The 25,213-nt window shown below is 33.9% G+C and overlaps 2 protein-coding genes, 1 long non-coding RNA gene and 1 pseudogene across 3 annotated transcripts; 3 read left to right on the top strand and 1 right to left on the bottom strand.

Annotated features, from left to right (window-relative positions):
* Positions 1 to 666: 666 nt before the first annotated feature.
* LOC133834387 (uncharacterized) lies at positions 667 to 1,313 on the bottom strand. Its single transcript, XM_062263987.1, has 2 exons — positions 1,226 to 1,313; positions 667 to 1,070 (listed from the first exon to the last, which is right to left on the bottom strand). Exons 1-2 carry the CDS (start codon positions 1,253 to 1,255, stop codon positions 759 to 761), a joined length of 342 nt encoding a protein of 113 aa, XP_062119971.1. The 5' UTR covers positions 1,256 to 1,313; the 3' UTR covers positions 667 to 758.
* Positions 1,314 to 6,190: 4,877 nt separating this feature from the next.
* On the top strand, positions 6,191 to 8,210 carry LOC133834391 (calcineurin B-like protein 9; annotated as a pseudogene).
* Positions 8,211 to 10,355: 2,145 nt separating this feature from the next.
* LOC133778830 (calcineurin B-like protein 9) lies at positions 10,356 to 12,384 on the top strand. Its single transcript, XM_062218851.1, has 4 exons — positions 10,356 to 10,454; positions 11,099 to 11,143; positions 12,082 to 12,141; positions 12,271 to 12,384. Exons 1-4 carry the CDS (start codon positions 10,356 to 10,358, stop codon positions 12,382 to 12,384), a joined length of 318 nt encoding a protein of 105 aa, XP_062074835.1.
* Positions 12,385 to 13,956: 1,572 nt separating this feature from the next.
* On the top strand, positions 13,957 to 20,225 carry LOC133834388 (uncharacterized). Its single transcript, XR_009893347.1, has 5 exons — positions 13,957 to 14,943; positions 15,053 to 15,134; positions 15,309 to 15,422; positions 15,538 to 15,574; positions 18,003 to 20,225. It is a non-coding gene; the product is annotated as an uncharacterized LOC133834388 (long non-coding RNA).
* The last annotated feature ends 4,988 nt before the right edge of the window (positions 20,226 to 25,213 follow it).

Raw genomic sequence — 25,213 nt, forward strand, 5'->3', positions numbered from 1 at the left:
CTGGGCAGCTGTTCTTCGCATTTTGAGGTATCTTCGGGGTACTATCTTCCAAAGCCTTTTGCTTCCCTCCACTTCTTCCTTGGAGCTGCGTGCATACTCTGATGCTGATCATGGTCGTGATCCCACGGATCGGAAGTCTGTTACTGGTTTCTGTATCTTTTTGGGTGATTCTCTTATTTCTTGGAAAAGTAAGAAACAAACTGTTGTCTCCCAATCTTCCACTGAAGCAGAGTACTGCGCTATGTCATCTACTACCAAAGAAATTGTTTGGTTAAGATGGCTGCTTGTAGATATGGGTGTATGTCATTCTCAACCCACTCCTATGTATTGTGATAATCAGAGTGCCATCCAGATTGCTCACAACTCAGTTTTTCATGAACGCACCAAGCACATTGAGATTGATTGTCACTTCACTCGTCACCACCTGAAGCTTGGCACTATCACTTTGCCTTTTGTTCCTTCTTCTTTACAGATTGCTGACTTTTTTACTAAGTCTCATTCTATTTCTCGTTTTCAATTTCTAGTTGGCAAACTCTCGATGCTTATTGTTGCTGCATCGTGAGTTTGAGGGGGGGTGTTAGAGTTATTATTTGAGGGTATTTTAGTCTTTTCTTAATTATTGTTATTTTATATCTTTTGCCTTATATAAAAGGCTTGGCTTATAAGTTTTGTAACCTAGAATACATTCTCTCTATTTTTGCAATACACTCTAGCCTCCCTTTTCTCTCTTCATCTTTTTGCTATCTCTCATTTGGGTTTTATGGATTGTGTCTTTGCATAATTATCACATTCATTGACAGTTTTACATTAGCAGAATTTAAAACTTGATTGAGAATCCTAAGAGAGGGATGCCCCAATCGTCTATGCCATAAGTCTCTAACTGAAATACAATCTGAAACATGATTTACATCAGAGGTAGAAATTGCAACAAATGGAGAAAACGTAGAATCCAACTTGTCTTTATTTTCCTCGGCCAAACGTCCTTCAGAAGCTTTAGTAGTTGGAACATCAAGTTGATACAATCCATCTCTAAGCCTCCCCTCCAGTATTACTCTCTTTGTTTTGATGTCCTTCACATAACAAACAGTAGAGTAAAACTCAATAAACACTTTATTATCTGCTGTGAGTTTAGAGACACTAATTAGATTCTTTGTTATGGCAGGAACATGAAGCATGTCTTTCAACAAAAGAGAAGAGCCAGTAGAAGAGTTTAGTAAACCTGAACCTGTATGAGTAATGGGGAGTTGATTACCATTTCCCACAGTCAATTTATCACTGCCTCCATAGCTGAATCGATGCACCATATCCTCTCCAGTAGTTGTGATATGATTAGTCGCACCACTGTCAGCATACCAACCCATATGATCCACTGTTTCAGGAGAAGCAATATACGCAGAGGGCATTTTCTTCTCATCACTTTGACCAGAAAAACCATTAGAAGGAGGAGTACCCATGAAGCTAGAGTCATACCGATTGTAGCAAAATGCAGCAGAGTGCCCATATCGACCACATACCTGGCAAGTGGGTTTTGAGTTTCTACCAGATCCACGACCGCCAGGATGACGGCCACGGTATTGACCACCCCTCGATGTGGAGCCTCTGCCACCACGATAGTGAGTGCCAGGATGACGACCAGGAAACACGGGAGAGTCAGAGGGCTTGTGAGCAAGATTCGCCGACGGAGCGACGTTCAATGTGAGAGCAGAGCGGGTAGTCTGCGATTGAAGACGTTTCAGCTTCGTGTCGAAGCTAAGGAGGAGTTCTTGAAGCTCCTGCCAAGAGATCGATTCCCGAGCCTCGATCTAAACCGTAATGGGAAGATATTCGACATCAAGACCCCGGAGAACATTAGCTGTAAGGTGGGTTTCTGGGTAAGGGTCCCCAGCCAAGGCAAGCATATCGGCCCAGGTCCTTTTCTGACGAAGATAGTCGACCATGGGGGTTCCTCCTTTAGGAGTGAGTTGGATCTTATCTCGGAGTTCATCCATTCTAGCCTTAGAATGTGCACCAAACAAGTTTTCGAGAGCAACCCAGAGAGTACGAGTCGAGGTGCAACCCATAACTTCGGTAGCAATAGATTCAGACATGGAACCATATAACCAGCCCATGAGTAACTGATCACACACAACCCACTGTTCATAAGCAGGATTTGGACAAACACCAAACCCAGGACGGTCCTCAGTAGAGGAAACACCAGCAGAAACATATTCAGGAGGAGCCGGCTTCAGCCCATTGATATAGCCATCCAACCGATGACCCCTGATAATGGTTGATACCATTGTTTTCCACAGAGTATAATTATTACGATCCAACTTAAAACCAAAAGGTTGAGAGAGGGTATTACCAAAAGGTGTAGATGGAAAAGCACTTGGTCCAGTCGGTGGAGAGCTGGCCAAGGGGGAGCTGGTCGGGACAGGGCCTGTGCCAACAGCAGGAGGTGCAGCAGGCGAAACAGCAGGTGCAGAGTGACTGGTCCCAGACGACATGGCTGCGTGAGCAATTCTGCTCTGATACCAAGTTAAGAAATGGTATTTACACAATATTTGTAAACTCAGCTCAAAGAATTGAGAGCCAGAGTACTCTGTATATATATATCTTTGTATGAGGAATACAATCATTACAACCAAGGAGAAGGCCTCTAGCCTACTGACGTGTGGCAATGAGCCAAACGGCTATGTAATAGAAAGCACAAATAACAAGGCAAAACAGAAAGGTGAAAAAAGGAAAAAGCATACAATCGTGGTCACCCTTACTGGCTTGTCCTAGACAAATAGACTGCTAATTTATATATATTAATTAGTCTCCTGTATTATGCCTTAACAAAGATATTCATGGTTATTTAGTTTTAGATATTTAAAATTATTTACTTTTATTAGGCTAATATATAATTTATTTTTGTGAACTTTAATTACATGTGATTGCATAATGATATTTCAATATTGTTGGTGATTGTATTATGATATTTCAATATATAAGAAATCCTAATTTTCATTTATCTTTGATTTTTCTGTTGTTTCTTTAGATTGTTTAACAATAGCGACAACCATTTGCAAGAAACAAGAATTAGTAAGTAAGAAAGAAAGAGTATAAGGTCCACAAGACGAATAATATTGTAACATATATGTGTTCATATCATTGATGTGGCATATGAAACGAAATTGGTAAATAATTACATCTTGTTGAGCATAATAAACATGAGATAAATACTTTTGTGCTGAGTTTTATTTCAGATGGACGGTACCTGTTAGATACTTAGATAACAGATATTTTGAATACTATGGTCTATTTTTTCTTTTAAGGGTCACTTTTATTTTTTTTGGGTGATGTGTATATGAATAGAAGAAAAAGTTTTTATGGATGCTTTTGTTATCTGACCTTTGGAAAGAAAAAGATGAGAATCTTAATAAATCAAAATACAATATTTTTAATTTTGAAAAACAAATGAATGCCACGTCAGTTGGACGGCTGTTTCCACAAGCATATTTTTGCTGCTTTATTCTTTTGGATAGGGACATTGTATTGAAGTGCACACAAACTAATCTATAACATATTAGCAAACATTATATTAATTTATAATTTTTATTTAATAATTAATGAGAAAAGGAATAGTTACATCCATTCCCAAAATGAGAAAGAAATAAGAGAGAACGGTGAGAAAAGTTTACTCTCTTATTAATGTGGAACAAAGTTACATTTCTATTTTGTATCACATAAAAACATAATAAATAAAACTATTAACACATTTAAAGCAAAATTGACATGAACTTTTTTTATATATATAAGTGATCAAATTGAAATGATAAAGTACAACCAGTTAAAAAGATTATTTAGCCAAAGGGCATACAAATCAATTCATTAGCCGCTAAAAAAACAACCAATAAAAGATAGAAGAACAATTAGTCAATTTACTTCCTCATTTTTGTTAGTAATATGATTTTGTCAAATCATTTTTGACATTGTCTTCAAATGCCTCATAAATGACAAAGTTAGTCTTCTTTTACCTCATAACTAATTTTCTTAATATAAATTTATCCACAAACTTTTTGTCTAAAACCAAATATCACTTAGATGATAAACATATTTTAGTTTTATCCTAAAATTTTACTTCTATTATAAATTTGACCTTACAATTAATTTTTTTATTCAATTATTATCTAAATTAAAACAAAAAAATTATTCATCTTTTACCTATTATTTATAGAAGTTGACTATGATTTTTTGTTGGCTAATATTATTATTAAATAGTTAGAAAAATCTCCTCTCGAAGACCTTAAGAATTGTGTTCAAATTACAAACGGTATTCGCTCACGATGAATGTGACATAGACACACCGTAAACTAAGCACTCAATATACTACAAGATCACGTGAACAGTGTGACCTTGAATACAAACTATGAACTCTCACAAATATTACAATTCACTCAACAAAACAATACACCAAGGAGTTCAATTTTTCTCAAAGCTCTAGTAGCCTATTTGTAGAAACAATTTCATGCTCTGAAGGGCTAAGAAAGAATTCACAATAAAAGCAAGAATATTTGATGATATTCTTTATTGATGAAAATTGCGGGGACAACTTATACCTGAGTCAAATAAGAATTTTCTAAAAATAGAAAATAAGCAATAACCTCTCCAAGATTTTTATTTTCTACCCTCGACCATACTTAGAGAGTACGAAAATTAACAAAAAAATCCAGAAATGAATTCAGATAAGTCACGTAATATTTTCTTTATAAAACCAAGATAAAAATTCATTTTATAAATATATTGTGAATATAAATAATGAATATTTACAAATCCCACCAAATAATCCAAGATATTTAAACCTTGGAATCACAATAAAATAAATTAAAACAACTTTTAAATAAAAAATATATTTTCATAAATTTGCCAATTTAATATATTACAATGAAGACAAAGAACCCAACAAAGAATATGAACTAACTTGTTATTGAGTTTAATACTAAGCTTTTCATTGCATAATCCATAAGAAATTACATCTCTTCAATGATAATCTTAAAAAATAAATCACATATATACACACATATATCATGTTCCCAAACACCATCCATGAGATGGTGACACAATTTCTTTGTCTGCAGGATCTCTTCATCCCAACAACCAAATAACATAACTAAATATTTATCAAGCAACAAAAGTCTCAAAGCAATCCAACCCATCAAACTGTGGAGCAAACTTTGGCATCTTAGTAGTTTTAACCTCCATTAATCTTGCTTTAGACACAATAGTTTCGATCGAACTTCGAATCCCATCTCCAGATTCCTGAACATTACAAGTATGAAAATCCATGTTACCAAAAGAAATGATGTATAATAGTGAAATACAAATTGCTTCTTTCTTTTTTGGTTACCTTATTAGTCTTGAAAGGGCTTCTATCACATAAGTAAAGACCAACAACAGCAGCCACAACAGGGAGAGTTATAGATACTGTACCAGCAGCCATTGCAGCCTATAGAGCTACCTCTTCTTCTTAATTTGTTAGTTTAACACAGTGATGAGATAAGAATAAGAGAGTTAATGATATTCTTTCAATGACGGATTGCCTTTATATGGAGAAATTATTAGAGTAAAGCAAAGGAATATGAGCTAACTTGTTAATCAAGAAAAGTGAAAATGAAGGACAGAAGCTAAGAAAAAATACTTGTTGATTCAAAAAAGTGGACCAAGAATCCAATAGCGGTGAATCAACAATGTGATCATGCATGCTTTTGAATGTGCAGATTGTCTGACCACGCATGGAGAAACATACATGGATAAGGAAGTCCTTCTCTGTTTGTGGAGAAAGAACCAGATGCCATGGCCACTTTGGGAGGACAATAATTCAGTAATGGAGAAACATACATGTATAAGGAAGTCCTTCTCTGTTGGTGAAGAAAGGACCAGCTGTCTTGGCCATTTTGGGAGGACAAGTATTCAGTAGCTGCAGCAATACCCACCATTGTCGCCATTTACAGCAATATATAGCTTGAAAGAATATTAAGGACGAAAAGACATGTTAAGCTTGGCCAATTCAGAGCCCAACGCATGCTCAGGACCAGTCTTCTCTCTCTGATGATCAGTCAACTCAAACAGTACTGCACTGCATCACTGCAATTAATACATACGGACGAAGACTGACCTGTTTGGTTTCATCTCTTCATTAATACAAACGCAGACGAGACGAAGCTACTCTCTTCGCTCTTCTAGAGAAATCTTCATCTTCATCTCCTTTTCAGTACAATCAAGAATCAACCCAACTCAACAAAATAACCAAAATCCGCCATTGAAACTGAGAAGTTTTCATCAACCGCACGCAGCTTCTCATCCATGGTCATTCTTCTTTCTTTTCTTTTTCCAATTTGAATTTTGGTTTTTGTAGAGTAAAGCTTGGTGGTGGTGGTAATAATGGTTGTATGAATGAACAGAGATCGAGCTCTTTGACGATGGGAGAATGGATCTGTGCCTCGCTCGCCTCGCCGATGAGACCCGATGTATTTCGTCTTTACCGAAAATCCTCTTTTATTTTCTGTTTCATTGCGTTTGAGTCTCTCAATCTCAAATCCCTAATTTTGACTGTAATGGGTGTTTGATTTTTGGGGCTTTTTCAAAAATGGAAATGATTGCAGTTTCTGTGAATGAAGTGGAGGCCTTGTATGAGCTCTTTAAGAAGTTGAGCAGTTCAATCATTGATGATGGGTCTATTCACAAGGTATGCCAAATTATTTAGGGAATTATCATTTTTGAATTCAATGTCAGTTTGCTTAATGTTTTTTTTTTTTTTGATAATTTGAGAAGGAAAATATTGATATATTCTGCCAAAGAGTCTTTCTGCTAATTGTGTTTCTTCTTCTTCTTCTTCTTATTTATATTAAACTATAAATTAGTCATTGCTGAAGAAACTTGAGCTAATGAGCAGTGTCATACTGTGTACATACTTGATAGTATATATCATATATATGTAGTGATATACAGAAAGAATTTTGATTCTGAGGTGAAAGTTTTATTGGAAGAGCTTTGCTATCTTTGTAGGAAGAGCTTCAATTGGTGCTGTTCCAAACTCCACATGGCGAAAATCTTTTCCTAGACCGGGTAAAAGCATAGTGACATTCAAGTTCTGTTGTGAAACTCTTGAAAAATTATTGATATTTTGGACATCAAGTCATGCAAATCAGTCTAGCCTAATTCTTACCTATGCTTCGATCTGTTCTGTCTTTGTAGGTTTTTGATCTTTTTGATGAAAAGAGAAATGGTGTTATTGACTTTGATGAATTTGTACATGCACTCATTATCTTTCATCCCTGTGCTCCTATAGAAGAAAAAATCGACTGTAAGTGTGTTCAAGAAGAATTTCAATCCTAAAATGCAAAACAGAAACACTAATCCTATTTTCGGTTACTTTTCTTCTCTTGGCAGTTGCATTCCGGCTATATGACCTGAGACAAACTGGATTCATTGAGCGACAACAGTAGTAAATTATGTATGGTGTTTTGGCTAATAATGGCCTCTCTCTTTGACTCCCCCAGGTTAAGCAAATGGTAGTTGCAATAATGATGGAATGTGATATGAAATTATCAGATGATCTTCTAGAGGCCATTATTGACAAGGCAAGTCTCAATTCAATCAACTGTCATCTTCTTAAGAACTCAATAGTAACAAGTTTCAAACATGTTCTTGCAGACATTTGCTGATGCTGATGCTGATGCAGACAAGGACGGTAGGATCAACAAAGAAGAATGGAAAGCATTCGCCATTCGACATCCCACTCTCTTGAAGAACATGATTCTTCCTTACTTGAAGTAAGTATATGCAGCTAGCTACCCCATGTTTCTTTGCATTGCAAGCAATTTAAAGCCTTTTATTGAAACTCTTTCAATATGCAGAGACATCACCACAGTATTTCCAAGCTTCATTTTCAACACCGAGGTCGAAGACTGATCATTTTTTGGGGTTTCCCTCAGTTGCATCCACTAGATTAAAATGAAGAGAATTGGCCCTTTTTACCCTTTAAGCAAGGCTGCATTGCCTGCCATACCAGGTCCTTTTTAATCAAAATTTGTATATATGAATTCATATCATATTCCTAGGCTGTACAATGTGCAATTTTTTTTTTTCCTTTTCATTTTGTGAAAAGGAACTTGCCAACCAAGGTTTTTGTAAAAGCTTTGAATGTTTGTATATGTATTTTCTAGAGCAGGTAATTTTGTTTGATATTTGATGAAGAAAAAAACTATAGTAATTAATTACTTGATATTAAGACAAGTGAAGATAATCTAACAGTGTATAAATGTAGACCCATTTTAGACTTCTTTTTGTAAGTCTTAATTAATTTAAAAAGAAAATACATATTTGGAGTTTTTAGATGATAGTTTATGTCATTTCTTTAATGTACTGTCATTATCTTATAAACCTAGGATTAGAGTTTTGGTTTTTTGTTGTGTCATTGCCTTTTTCAATTTAATAATCTGGTTGTTTTGTTATCATTAGTGTTCTTTACCACAATTATTGAATTTAAATATTATTTAATTTTTTATGATGCAGTAGATCATGCCATCATTTCTGTTCTGTCTCATTTTCTTTAGATATGTTTTCATTTTTGCCGATCTGAGTTCATGAATTTTAAATAATGTTTCTAATGCTATTTAAAAATGCCATGTACATTCTTAGTGGGCTTTCTTTTATGTTTTCAGCTAGTATATTATTTATAAGAATAATTATTATAATAATTCAACATATAGCATTTCAATTTTGTCTTGCTCTTTTTTTTTTCAAAACATATAGCATATAATCTAAGCTGCTTCTTGATGTAATGGTTGAATACTCTATTTTGTTTTTGATATTTTCTTTCTATTTATGTGTTGTTAAGTGCACGTGCATGGGTTGCTTTTAAATTTTAATTACCTTAGTGAAAGTCTTTTTGCCTTGTAATTGAAGATTTGATCATTTGCATATGGGGTGGAAAGGAAGGTTGAACAATTGATAAAAATTCACAGTTCTCTGTTATACTAAAAGTCAGCTAAGGCACCTCTAATTTGACTTAATAATGTCTAACAAATTCAATTGTTTTAATGAAAAAAATATGGATGAGGATATATAATTCATGTGATATATGTTAAGTTGTAATTTTTGTCATTATCTTATATATGTTTCATGTGAGACAGGCAATGGAAGCTATAGGTGTTACTCTTGCACTATTGTACTCAAATAATAAGCTTTATACATCAGCTGCCTAACATATAGTTTTACACTATGATATTATGAGGTTTGTTCTTCTTCTTCTTCTTTATATTAAACTATAAATAAGTTATTGCTGAAAAAACTTGAGCTAATGAGCAGTGTCAATAATGGTGTCACTACAACAATTGTGAGTATATATCACATTGAAAAAATGACATTTTTAACGAATTGTTATTATTAAAAAATGGGCTAATAACCTAAAACTAAACACACGGTAATACTGATTTGGCCAGTAATAAAATAGTTGCTAAATGGGCTGCTTATAAGTAAGAAGTCAGTAAAATTGGGCCTTTTAACTATTTGGCCTTTTTCTTATACTGTAGCAAAGCGTGACATTTCCAGATGACCATACGACCTAGGTCATCATCGCCTCCTCCGATCAGTCGTCGGGCTTCTCCGATCAGTGTTGTACGCCTCTGATTATCCTCTCCACGATCATCCATCTCATCTCAGGTTTTGGCTTTGGGGATTTTCCAAATCAACATCGTCGTCTCTTCCTTCTTCCGCCTCGTCAGTTCCCTTGGCACCCTCTAAGATACTCTTCAACTTCGAGAAAAGTTGTAAACAAAGCCTTTCCTCTTTATTAATATATACCATCTTCATTATCATCTTCTGATTTCTCAATTTTTACTAATTATGTTTTTTTTTTTAAAAAAACAGACACAAAACGAGGAACCATATCACACAATTGGTGAAGGAGACTTCATCCAAACTCAGGCAAGCCAGTGAGGCCGATCACTTACATAATAATCAAATTACTAAGTCTTATTATTATTTTTAATTCATGGAAAGTCTTTAATCTCTCTTCTTTCTCATTTGATTTTGATTTTTTTTTGTTAATAAATTGCAAATTGACAAGACAATTGCATATGCCTAGCTAGCTAATGATTTTCAGTCAATTCTGAAAGAATTTCAGAAGGCTCAGAGGCATTAAATCATTGATTTAATTCAGTTTGTTTGTGGTAGTAGCCCCTAAAACCAATCGTATAAACCACTACACTCAACAATATCATAACATATACTATTATTATTACCCTTTCTCTCCCAATCCTCTCTCTCTCTCTTTCTCTCTTTCTCTCTAAAAGGTTGAGTGTCCTGATTAAGTTTTCATGGGAAATAACATGGCAGATGTACTAAGTGAGGAACAGATTGTTGAGTTTAAAGAAGCTTTTTGTCTTTTTGACAAGGATGGAGATGGTGAGTTTTCTGCTATCTCGTTAGTATTAATGGATGTGTTTTTTTTTTTTTTAGTTTTAATATAGCTTCCCATGTTTGGTTGCCAAGAAAACTATATGCACTGAATCCTAAATCCTTGCCCCTTTTGGTCTTCATCACAAATATTATGGTTCATGGTAAATAAATTAAATGATCACTGTGTTCTCTAGTTATTAATATTTCTGTGTTACATGAATAGTTATTTAATATTCAAGAGAAGAAAAGTCAGGTCTAATCCAAAATAGAATATCAAAAGTTTTTTTTTTATGTTTCACATGATGATATAATTCTTGTTAATCACATGTTGTATTTAGCATTATAATTAAGCTCTCTCATATTGAATTTAGACAGAAGAAAAAGAAAGGTCACTTTCATTCTAATTATAGTTTGGTACACTTGCAAGCTAGTATGCTCTCACTATCATTGATCGAAAGACATGTTATCATTAATTATTTAAATTTATATTTATTGACTCACTATTATTCATACCTTTATATTAATTTTCAATTTTAAAAAAACAAAATGTATATAAACTTTTAATATTACCATTCATACCTTAATTAGATTTTATTTTTCCCTTTTTCCATTATTATTTAATTATTTAATTCAAATTTGACTTACTTTTATTATATCTTATTACATTATAAAGGTAGACGAACTTCAAAGAAACTTTTGTGGCAATAGTTTGCAAGAGGTATGCCTCTAACTTTGAATATCTTAAATATTCATCCATAGTGTAGTAGGTTCTGGGATTGTTACTGTGTGCTGCGGTGATAACGGAAGGTTCAGAACTTGTGTGTTTTAGTGAAGTAGGATCGGAGAAATTTGTGTGCTGCGGAGATACAGAAAAAAACTTGTGTGTTGTTTGAATTGATATTGGCATATGGTTGGTTGCTAGTGACATATCACTATATATAATATTTGAGTGCATATTTTGAGTACACATATCATTACTCTTCAAATTATTACGTAATTGTTCCTTTTGTTTCCACCACTACTTTGCATTTTTTGAATGACCCTTCCTCTCGAACTTTGCATCTGGAAGCTGGAATCTGGAATCTGAATCATGAAGGACAACCAGACACCCCTTTTCTTCTTCTTCTTCTTCCCATTTTATAAATAATTCCCATTTTTTTTCAAAAATTACGAATTTGGCCCCCTTATATAAACTTCTTATATTTTGGCCCCCTTAATCAAAAACTATGTATCTAATAGAACAAGCCTTTGTATAGAAGAGACTTCTTTAAGTGAAAATCTAACTGAAAAGCACTTTAAAAAATCTCAACAAAAGGACTTGGAGGATTAATCTCAAAAATCTCAATTTATTGACATTTTTAAATTCAATGTCATTTTGCTATAGTACGCTTTTTGATAATTTGAGAAGGAAAGTGTATATATTTTTCCAAATACTCTTTATATTTATGATGTTTTTTTTTTGTTTATATTAAACTAAAAATCAGTCATTGCTAAAGAAAAAACCTGAGGTAATGGCTAATGTAGGAAGAGGTCATACTGTGTACATACTTGATAGTATATAATATATATATATATATAGTGATATACAGAAAGAATTTTGATTTTGAGGTGAAAGTTTTGTTGGTTATGAATTTTAAACCTTTGCTATCTTTGTAGGAAGAGCTTCAATTGGCGCTGTTCCAAACTCCACATGGCGAAAATCTTTTCCTAGACCGGGTAAAAGCATAGTGACATTCAAGTTCTGTTGTGAAACTCTTGAAAAATTGTTGATATTTTGAACATCTAGTCATGCAAATCAATGTAGCCTAACTCTTACCTATGCTTCGATCTGCTTTGTCTCTGTAGGTTTTTGATCTTGTTGATGAAAAGAGAAATGGTGTTGTTGACTTTGATGAATTTGTACATGCACTCGGTATCTTTCATTCCTGTGCTCCTATTAGAAGAAAAAATCGACTGTAAGTGCTCTCAAGAAGAATTTTAATCCTAAAATGCAAAACAGAAACACTAAACTACTACATGATAAACTAAGTTAATAATTGTCTAATAAAAAAAATCAATAGAGCTCGGCATCTAAGCAAGCATGCCAAAGCTTGATAAAAAAAATTGATCCTCCACAACTATCCAATAGGGCTTGGACTCGGAATTGCGATTTCATGATCCTAAAAAGAGAATCAATAATAAAGATATTAGTTAAATTATTAATAATAAAATTAAATTTATAATTAAGCTAATGATAAGAAAGAAATATTAATCTGGCAATATTTATGAAATGTTGATATGTTTCCACCCATCATCATAGCTATTATTGCTATGACAAATAGAATATGATGATTGAAAGTATAGAGTAATGTTCCAAACATTTTCTTTCCATTGCAAAATGGAAAGTGTAAATAATCTATTATTATCTACAAAGATATCACTAAAATTCTTAGGGATAATCGCGGCATAAGTACCCAATGTTTGGGTTTTGTACGCGGCATAGACCCAATGTTTATTTTTAGTGGCAAAAGTACTAAAAGTCTATAAAACTGTAATTTCGTCAGCCTCCTCCGTTAGGCAGACACGTGTCACGTTTTTATTGGTCCAAATCATAATTATTTTTAAAATATTATTGAGTTGGACCAATCACGAAGTGACACGTGTTGGTCCAGTCATCACGAAACGGAACCTAACAGAGGAGGCTGACGGAATTACAGTTTTACTGACTTTAGGTACTTTTGCCACTAAAAATAAATATTGGGTCTATGCCGCGTACAAAATCCAAACATTGGGTACTTATGCCGCAAATATCCCAAATTCTTATATATATTTTTCCAAATGTTTGCAACATTTTTCATTTGTATTAATATTGCAAGTAAGTTACTTGCATAACTAGCTGCAAGCATTATTTGTAATGAGAAAAGGCAAAGGATAATACTTACATACTAATATGACAGGTCTAGTTAGCATAATGGTAAAAAAGACAGCTTCTATGGTAAGAAAAAATCTTCTAATATCTAGTATTTTTTCTTCTAATCCATCCATTCTACTCATTTCTTTATTAAATATCTCAATTAAGTTTTCTACCTAAAAAAAAAAAGGATAAATAAATTATTTTAAAATGTATCTAAAACTAATTTAATCAATTCTTTTATATATTAGTTTAGAGGTGCCCATATATATATTTTTTGTTTTTGTAATTTTTATGTTATATATAACTGATTACTTTTATAATATAATTATAAAAGAACACAAAATTTATAATTATATATCATATTAGTAGATTATTTTAAAATATATCTAAATTAATTTTTATTATTTGTTATATATTGTACTTATATATATACATAAAAGATTAATATAATCAATTATATATATTATACTTATCTTAAGTATATATGAATAAAGATAAATTTAAGTATATATATTTATATATATATATATGGAAGACTTCTCAAGTTATTACAATACATACCAAATAATAAAAATTGGTTTAGATATATTTTAAAATAATTTATTACTATGATATATAATTATAAGCTTTGTCTTTTTATATATTATATTATAGAAATAATTAGTTATATATAACATTAAAATAAAAAAATATATATATGGTCACATATGAAATAGTATATATATAAGCATTAATTAAATTAGTTTTAGATATATTTTAAAATAATTTACTTAGTCTTATTTTTTATTTTATTTGCAGGTAGAAAACTTAATTGAAATATTTAATAAAGAAATAAGTCGAATTGATGAATTAGAAGAAAAAATACTAGATGTAGGAAGACTTTTTCTTACTATAGAAGATGTCTTTTTTACCATTATGCTAACTTGACCTGACATATTAGTATGTCAGTATTGCAATTAATGCTTGCAGCTAGCTGTGCAAGTGGCTTACTTGCAATGTTAATACAAATGAAAAATATTGCAAACATTTGGAAAAATATATATAAGAATTTTAGTAATATCTTTGGATATAATAATAGGTTATTTATACCTTCCATTTTGCACGGGAAAGAAAATGTTTTCACAGAAAGTACACTTAAGTACAAGTATTTGGAACATTACTCTATACTTTTAATCATCATATTTTTATTTGCCATAGCTATGATGACGGGTGGAAACATATCAGCCTTTCATAAATATTGTCAGGTTAGTATTTCTTTCTTATTTATAAATTTGATTTTATTATTAGTAGTTTAACTAATATCTTTATTATTGATTATCTTTATAGGATCATGAAATCGTAGTTCTGAGTCCTATTTGATGGTTGTGGAGGATCATGCTTGTTTAGATGCAGTGCTCTATTGATTTTTTTATTTATTTATTAGACAATTATTAATTTGGTTTATCTAGTAGTTTAGTGTTTTTGTTTTGCATTTTGTGATTGAAATTCTTCTTGAGAGCACTTACCGTTGATTTTTTCTTCTATAGGAGGAAAGGGATGAAAGATACTGAGTATATTTACAAATTCATTAACCCCATTTCTCTTTTCATCAAAAACCTACAAAGATAAAACATATCAAAGCATAGGTAAGAATTAGGCTAGACTTATTTGCATGACTTGATGTTCAAAATGTCAACAATTTTTCAAGAGTTTCACAACAGAACTTGAATGTCACTATGCTTTTACCCGGTGTAGGAAAAGAAATCCTAATCTCTGGCCATGATGGAATTATTGTCATTTATTCTGAACCAAGATCTTTCTTTCCCAAAATACCAGTGTAAGTTACTCTATATAAAATGCTATATGTGCTCTTAGTTCCCAAATTTCTTAAATAAAAATTTGTATTTAAGCCCTTCATAATTTATTTTAATCTTTTGGCACCTTGGAGTTAAGACCTACCTCTGTCCTACTTATTAATATTATTTATTTGTTTTTGTGTTATTTACTCTAGTTTTATTTAAAAAATTATACACTATTTGAAGAAGAAGTTGGAAGAATCATCACTTGATCACAAAGGATAAAGAAATTGCTTCAAGATTAGGAGTAATAATTTATAAAGAATGAGGTAAATATTAATCGATATTATAGTATACTATTTTGGCTTTCAATTAATTAAGAATCATTGTATATAATCGTACTATATATTTGTGTAACTATTCATGTATGATTTATTTTCTCAGGTGCAAGCCAGATTTGAGCGTATCACAAAAATTTCAGGTGCTATCTTGCTTTTTTATTTTATTTTATTTTTTATGTTTTTAGAGTAACCTAGTTATTGTTAAAAAATAGTTATCAATAAATAAATAAATTTATTATATATTTTTATTGAATTAATTTTTTTCTTTCTAAGTAACCAATTTATCATTAAGTGAATGAATGAAATTAAAAATATATAAAATATAATAATTCGTTTGATTTTATTTAATAGCGGGTCCCGCCCTTATTAATCCGTCGATAATAAATTAATAATATTAAAATATAATAATTCGTTTGATTTTATTTAATAATAAATATACATATAATACTTATTTAAAGATAATAAAATTTAACATAAATTAAAATTAATTATTAATAACACAATTAATATTCATCAAACAAAATTACATAAAAACTAACCATAAAATTAACATAATAAAAATATAAATTGTCTTAATTTAGTTACATATAAATTTATCATAAAATATCAATTGTCTTAATTTAATTAAAAAACGTAAACTAATTATTATTGTTTGGATCGGGCCAACCAAGCGAGAAATGGTGGTGAAGCAAACTATGGTGGTGGTGGTGGTGGTGGTGAAGGGTAATAAGCTTGTGGAGACTACTGCTGCGAAGATGATCCAAATTGTCGAGTATGTGGTCGTGTCGAGAGAGACTGATGCAATAAACTCTCAAACTGACCATACCTCTGCTGCTGCGACGAACTCACAAATTGACTATGTCTGTGCTGCGGTTGTTGCTGCTGCGATGAATCCCCAAAGTCACAAATTGAAACCTTATGTAATATTATAATATCTTATATGTCGATATCCCAATAATTTATGGTTGTAGTCAACAACCATCAATCATAAGTATACCGGAACAAAAAAAATAAATTAACTTCTAATTAAATACTAATAATTTTCAATTAATTATAATAATACTAATTAATTAAATTAAATAATATTCATTACAATTTTCATTATGTTGACATAACATATAACAAAAAAAAACTAAAACTATTTTACTTAATAAAATGTCAAAAAAAATTTGACAGCATAATAGATTAATACGATCGTTTCAAAAAATTTTAAATCCTGCACTCAGAAAATCCCAGAACATTTATTATAAGATATATAGTTTTTTTTTTTAAATTTTGACAACATAACAACTTAAATTTGTCATATCCCAAAATTTAAAATCTCCAAACAACAAACCTAGAATAACTAGAACAACAGAATATTTATTAAAATAATATTACAACACAAATCAACATAAACCATAATATGATTAATACAAACAAAAAAAAAAACAATAACAACATACATTAATAATATGGTTTTTTTCTTTCAAAAGTTTGATGCTCTGCTAAAAAAAATAAAGCAACATACTAATATTTTTTTTTAATTTTAAATTTTTTAATAATCAATCTCATTCTCTTAACAGTAAATTAAATACAATATAATACAACACATGAATCTATTTTTTTTAATAAGACCAAAACAATTGTTTTAATAAATATTATGAAACCAATATCATTAAAAATATATATATACACTAGTGGTGGTGCTCTTGGATAGAGGGGCGATGGTGGTGCTGAGATAGAGGGGTGGTGGTGGTGCTTGGACAAGGAGGTCTCAGACAAAGGGGCGGTGGTGGTGCTCGGACAGAGGGGTGGACTAGGAGAAGAGTGCGTCTGAGAGGGGGAGAGAAGAGAAGTTAGAGGAACGGACGAGACGATGTGAAATTTTTTCAATATGTAAGATTATTAGAGGCGGGGACCTACTGCTATTAATATTATCCCGTCGGTAATAAACTACTAGCGGTGGGACCCGCTGCTATTAATATATCCCGCCGATAATAGTCTTATTACCGGCGGATATTTACCCGCCGCTAATAGTATTAGTGGCGGATAGATCTGCATCTACTAAGGGAAAATACCCGCTGCTAATAATTGGTAAGTCCGCCGCTAATAAAAAAAATTCCACATTATTAGCGGCGGACTACTAAGTCTGCTATTAATAACCCGTTCATTAATGGCAGACTAAGTCCGCCTCTAATTATTCCGCCTGTAATTTAACACTTTCTAGTATAGTGTTACCTCTAAAGAACAGTAGGTAGTTCTATCAAACCAAAATAAAAAATGATCGATCAGACAAACTCTAAACAAGGACTAACATATATATATATATATATTAAAATATATAAAATGAATTCTTACTATATATATATAATAATAATCCTTATGCTATCAATCATATGAATGCTATTGTAGTTTATATGCATACAAGATTCCATAAAGTCTAGTGGTTTTTTACTGGAACTGATTGAATTTATATTATTAGCTAGCTAGATTGAAAGGCTGTTTAATTATTAATTAGATTTATTTTCATTTATATATATATATAAACACTTGTTAATTATAAAAAATGTCACCATGCATGCGCAGATTGTCTCACAAGGACGAGCTAGCTGCCTTGGCCACTCTGGGACCACTCTGGGAGGCCTACGTACGTACCTCCATGCAAGGATTTAAAAAGAATTGCCATTTACAGCAGCAATTGCCATTTCATGCCATTTACATACATGAACGCATGCTTATTAGGACCAGGTGCATGCAGTGTACGTAGTGTAGAGTAATGGGCAGTGTACGCTTGCCTGATGCAGTGGTACAAAGAGTAGTGGGCAGTGTTTTGCTACATACGTTAAAACGAGGAACAAAGTGAGACCCATTTCTGAAAAATAGAGGCAAAATTCTTGACTTGGAACAAGGACAGACAGTGGGGCGTGGGCTCGATTGCACGGAAAAGAAAGAAAAATAAAATAAATAAACCCAAAATACTACAGGACAATACCCCAACCAACCCGATACCCTCTCACTCTCACTCACTCACTCACCCTCCTTGTCTCTTCATATACTCAAGACAATACAATACCTCAACCAACCCGATACCCTCTCACTCTCACTCTCACCCTCCTTCTTGGTTCTTCATATACTCAAGACAAGCCCAGCCCTAGCTAGCTGCCACTACCTATAACCACCATCGTCCTTCTCCCATCACCATCTCCATCCCCAAGACCCAGGTCGAACCTCCGACCTCGATCGCGCCATGATTCGAAGAACCCAGGCATGATTCTTTCAGCGTCACTCTTCCCGTCGCCCTAAATCGAGCCAAGCCCAAAAGACCCATACCTGTTGCACAGCCTAAACCGAGCCCAGGCGCACCCAACCCAAATCTGAGAGCCTCTAGCTAGTGCGCTCCACCACCCGGCACGATTCCACCTCTGCAACACAAATACACCCAGACCCATCAATCCACTGCTACTCCGTAAGTATATATATAATTATAAATACATCATAATTACTTATCTACTTACTTTATTACTGTTTGTCAATGTCTAGAAGGTTTGAAATGGATTCTAGAAGGTTTGAAATCGATTTGGAAGGAGAAGCTGCTACCGATGAGTAAGGTTTGAAATGTATATTGACAAACAGTAATAAAGTAAGTACCTCATCAGTAGCAGTTTCTCCTTCCAAATCGATTTCAAACCTTCTAGAATCCATTTCAAACCTTCTAGACATTGACAAACAGTAATAAGGTAAGTAGATAAGTAATTATGATGTATTTATAATTATATATATATACTTACGGAGTAGCAGTGAATTGATGGGTCTGGGTGTATTTGTGTTGTGGAGGTGGAATCGCACTTGGTGGTGGAGCGCACTAGCTAGGGGCTCTCAGATTTGGGTTGGGTGCGCCTGGGCTCGGTTTAGGCTGTGCAACAGGTATGGGTCTTTTGGGCTTGGCTTGATTTAGGGCGACGGGAAGAGTGGCGCTGAAAGAATCGCGCCTGGGTTCCTCGAATCGTGGAGCGATCGAGGTCGGAGGTTCGGCCTGGATCTTGGGGATGGAGATGGTGATGGGAGAAGGACGATGGTGGTTATGGGTAGTGGCAGCTAGCTAGGGCTGGGCTTGTCTTGTCTTGAGTATATGAAGAGACAAGAAGGAGGGTGAGAGTGAGAGGGTATTGGGTTGGTTGGGGTATTGTATTGTCTTGAGTATATGAAGAGACAAGAAGGAGGGTGAGTGAGTGAGAGTGAGAGGGTATCAGGTTGGTTGGGGTATTATTGTCTTGTCTTGAGTATTTTGGGTTTATTTATTTTATTTTTCTTTCTTTTCTGTGCAATCGAGCCCACGCCCCACTGTCTGTCCTTGTTCCAAGTCCAAAATTTTGCCTCTATTTTTCGGAAATGGGTCTCACTTTGTTCCTCGTTTTAACATACGTAGCAAAACAGTGCACCACTGTAGAAACACTACGCATACGGCGTGTTCCACCACTGCATCAGGCATACACTGCACCCCTGTACGTACGTACCTTTATTTTGAGCGTCCACTACACTACGTACAATGCACCCTATGCATACGTACCTCTGTTTTGAGTCCATTACCCTACCTCCTTTTTATACATATATATATATATATATATAGATAAATTCTTTGGTGCAGTTGTACGAAACGACCGCACAGGTACACCTGTTTTTGGTGGATTCTATTGGTTGTGTGGGGTGTGGAACAAATTGTTATTATAGGGAGGATAGTATCAAATAATTTTTTTTCTTCGTATTATACATTGATCACGTGGTCTTAACCTATGACAAGTAATATTGGAATGACTTTCTTTAGTATTTGAATTAACTCTCCAGAGTTTTTTTGAAAAATTATTTTTTTCAATGTGTTAAATATTTATAATTTAATAATTTTGTATTCATATATGATAAGAATAATTAGTAAAATATTTTAAAATATCACTTTAAAAAAATATGAAATTGGTTATATATATGAAATCAAATATCTTTACTTCCAAATTAAAAAATATATATTTATTTCCTAAAAAAATCAAACATGGTCATTATTTGCACTCCAAATAAATTTATTTAGTACACCCATTTTTATTAAAAATTAGAGAAATTGGTGAAAATTACCTCTATTTTTTTATGTGATTTTGCAATCTGGCATACTTTTGATAATTTTTTGTAAAATAGTCTCTGTCTAAAATTCGACCAGTTGTCTAAATTTTTCGACCAACCGTCTAAAATTTTCAACCAGCTGTTTGAATTTTTTGACCAGCTGTCTAAATTATGAGAGACTATTTTGCAAAAAATTATTAAAACTAGGCTAGAATGAAAAATGACTTTAAAAAATAGGTCATCCACACCACAGTATCAGAGTTTTCTACTTTCATCCATTTCTTCCTTAGAGTTGCGTGAATATATGATGTTGATCAAGGCAGTGATCCCACAAGTCGCAAGTCTATTACTAGTTTTGATATCTTTTTGGATGATTATCTTATTTCTTGGAAGTGTTTTGAAACAAACTATTATGTCTCAATCTTCAATTGAATCGGAATATCATGTTATGGCATCTTATAGAGTTTTTTTTAGTTAATTTAGTTACTTACATATATGATAGTTTTTCTTTCTAATTTCACTCCTATGTATTGTGACAACAAGAGTGTTATTTAAATTGCTCATAACTCAGACTCGCATGAACAATCCAAGCACATTGAGATCGACTGTCACCTTACACGTTTATCTCAAGTGCGACACTATCACTTTGCACTTTGTTTCTTCTTATTTGCATAATGTAGATTTTTTTACAAATTCACATTCTACTTCCCGTCTTAATTTTTTAGTTGGCAAACTCTCCATGCTTATAGTTGCCACATCACGAGTTTGAAGGAAGATGTTAAGATAGTTAAGAAATGGTATTTACACAATATTTGTAAACTCAGCTCAAAGAATTGAGAGCCAGAGTACTCTGTATATATATCTTTGTATGAGGAATACAATCATTACAACCAAGGAGAAGGCCTCTAGCCTACTGACGTGTGGCAATGAGCCAAACGGTTGTGTAACAGAAAGCACAAATAACAAGGCAAAACAAAAAGGTGAAAAAGGAAAAAGCATACAATCGTGGTTACAATCGTGGCCACCCTTACTGGCTTGTCCTAGACAAATAGACAGCTAATTTATATATATTAATTAGTCTCCTGTATTATGCCTTAACACCACCCCTCAAGCCTAAGGGTGAGTTTGTAATGCCCAGTTTTTCTGCAAGAAATTTGAATCTGGCAGGCGGTAGTCCCTTGGTTAAACAGTCTGCAATTTGGTCAAAAGTGGAGATGTAGCGAACTTCGATTTTCTTCTGCAGAACTCGATCTCGAACAAAGTGGACATCTAGCTCTATATGTTTGGTACGAGCATGATAAACAGGGTTAGACGCCAATGCTGCTGCACTCATATTGTCACACCAAATCACAGGCACAAGTTGTGGCCGAAATTCTATCTCACTGAGAAGTGATTCAATCCAAACAATTTCTGCAGTCACCTGAGCAAGTGCTCTATACTCGGATTCAGTACTAGATCGAGACACCACCGTTTGCTTCTTTGAAGACCAAGAAACGAGTGTTTCACCAAAGTAAACACAGTATCCCCCAATAGATTTTCTATCATCTGGGCAACATGCCCAATCTGCATCTGAATAACCCACTAAGTTCAAGTTTTCACTGACCCCAATATGTAAGCCACAGTTTATAGTACCCTTTAAATATCGCAGAATCCTCTTAGTGGCATTCCAATGACATGTGGTTGGACTCTTGAGAAATTGGCTCAACTTATTCACTGCAAACGCTATGTCGGGTCGTGTATGCGTAAGATACTGTAATCCTCCAATGATGCTCCTGTAAAACGTGGGATTCTCTAACTTTTCGCCATCCTCTGCTGAAAGTGGTCTTCCAGCGACCATGGGCGTAGGAACAGGTTTTAGGCTCTGCATATTAAGTTTATGGAGCATTTCACTGATATATTTTCCTTGATTCAAGTAAATACCAGTTGAGTCTCTAAACACTTCAATACCCAGAAAATAGTGCAAATCACCCAAATCCTTCAATGAGAAGACTTTATTCAGTCTGCCAATGAACTCCTGTAACTCTGTATTATTGTTGCCTGTGACAATAATGTCATCCACATATATTAACACCATAACTACAAATTTCTGCTTCTTGAGGATAAAGAATGAGTTATCTGCTTTTGAAATAACAAAGCCCCAGCGAATCAAAGTTGCCTTTAAACTGTCAAACCAGGCTCTAGGAGCTTGTTTTAAGCCATATAACGATTTCTGCAGCTTGCACACATGCGTGGGATTATGCTTGTCTTCATAGCCTTCGGGCTGCTCCATATACACGGCCTCTTCCAGAAAACCATTTAAAAATGCATTGTTTATGTCAAGTTGTCTCACTGTCCAGCTTTTAGTTACTGCAATGGTTAGGATGATTCGAATAGTGGAAGCTTTCACCACTGGACTGAACGTCTCCCCAAAATCAATACCGGGTCTTTGGTGAAACCCCTTTGCCACCAGACGAGCTTTGTAGCTCTGAAAACTCCCATCTGCATTGAACTTGGCCTTGAAGACCCATTTGTTTCCCACAACATTGTATGATTCCACTCGTGGTACAAGAACCCAGGTTTTGTTTTGTGTAAGGGCATTAAATTCAGCATCCATGGCACTCTTCCAACCAGGATGTTCTAGAGCTTGAGTAATTGTTGCTGGTTCATACGCATTGTTTACCCATTTTGCCTCACCAAGATAAACTTTGGGTTTAAGAGACCCAGTTTTTGACCGTGTAATCATTGGATGTGTGGACTGAGCTTCTTGATTATTGTTCGGTTCACTATTCTGAATAGGCGGCTGACTTTCTGAAGCACCAGCATCTGTTGCAATATTTGAATCAACAAACAAATTAGATGAGATATCGACAGGTTGAGAAGGAGAGGCAGAACCTGATGATGTATTGTTTGGGTTTGTCGAGGATCGATTTGAATTGAAGGGAGCTGAAGAACTCGAATCACCCCGTGATGGTGATCTGGAATCCTTCGATTGAGTACTTCCTGGTGCTTGTGATTCAGGTTGCTGGATTGGTAGAGTGAACCATGATACTGGAGTTGGGACTTGTATTTCTGCTTCTCGTTGATACATGTTCAGGAAACCAGATTTGAATGGAAAGTCTGCTTCATTAAAGACAACGTTTCGTGAGATATATAGCCTCCCAGTCGAACTCAGACATTTGTACCCTTTATGGGTATCACTATAGCCAAGATTCACACATTTGGTCGTGTGGAACTGAAATTTTTGAGTTTGAAAAGGTCTCAAGCATGGATAACACGCAGTACCGAAAGTTTTTAGGAAGTTATAATCTGGCTTTCTGGCAAAGAGGACTTCATACGGTGACTGCCCATTCAGAACTGGTGTAGGAAGGCGGTTTATGAGGTATACTGCAGATTGGAACGCGTCAACCCAATACTTCAATGGCATGCTCGCCTGTGCAAGAAGTGTAAGTCCCATCTCTGTGATGTGCCGATGCTTTCTTTCAGCACGACCGTTTTGTGCAGACGTATGTGGGCAAGATAGCTGTAATACTATGCCATGTTTCTGTAGAAATGGTTTGAAAGACTGATATTCTCCACCTGAGTCCGTGCGAACAGCCTTTATTTTTCTATCAAATTGGTTCTCAACCAGACTTTTAAAATGAGTGAACACAGCTAATGCATCAGACTTGGCTTTAATAGGGAAAATCCATGTATACCTTGTGTAATCATCAATGAAATGCACATAATATCTTAAGTTTGTATTAGACATAATAGGTGCTGGCCCCCAAATGTCAGTGTGAATAAGATCCAATAAGTTCTTGGCTCTGAAATTAGACAATGAAAATGGCAAAGAGTGTGATTTCCCAAACTGACATGCTTCACAAAACATTGACTGTTCATTCTGTTAGAGTTATTATTTGAGGGTATTTTAGTCTTTTCTTAATTATTGTTATTTTATATCTTTTGCCTTATATAAAAGGCTTGGCTTATAAGTTTTGTAACCTAGAATACATTCTCTCTATTTTTGCAATACACTCTAGCCTCCCTTTTCTCTCTTCATCTTTTTGCTATCTCTCATTTGGGTTTTATGGATTGTGTCTTTGCATAATTATCATGGTATCAGAGAAGGGTTTATGGAATTGAATTTCTTAAGCGTAACCATAGCTTTTGGCTTGGGTCTCCTTCGTATTGCAGCAAATTGGGTCGAAGCATCTTTGCAGTAACTCGGTATGTGATTTTCGTGTTCATTCTGAAATTTTAGGGTTTCGTCATATTGCAGAATTTGGGAACTTTTGTCTGAGATAACATTTGGAAATTTGTTTCTGAAATGGCAAGTAATAGAGATGATTCCCTTCAATCCATTAGTGTGAGGTTAGATGGAAAGAATTATTCTTATTGGAACTATGTGATGAAAAAAAATTTGAAAGGGAAAAAGATGTGGAGTTATGTTTCTGGAACTTTGGTTAAACCAACAAATGACAAAGCGGATTATGCAACTTTGCTAGAAAATTGGGAAGTGGATAATTCAAAAATTATTACTTGGATAAACAACTCTGTAGAACACTCCATAGGTACCTAACTAGCCAAGTATGAAACAGCGAAGGAAGTTTGGGACCATCTTGCAAGGCTGTATACTCAGTCTAACTTTGCAAAGCAATATCAATTAGAATCAGATATTAGAGCTCTTGAACAGAAAGATATGAGTATTCAAGAGTTCTATTCAGTTATGACAG

This window comes from Humulus lupulus, chromosome 5, assembly GCF_963169125.1.
Source record: "Humulus lupulus chromosome 5, drHumLupu1.1, whole genome shotgun sequence".
NCBI lineage: Eukaryota > Viridiplantae > Streptophyta > Magnoliopsida > Rosales > Cannabaceae > Humulus > Humulus lupulus.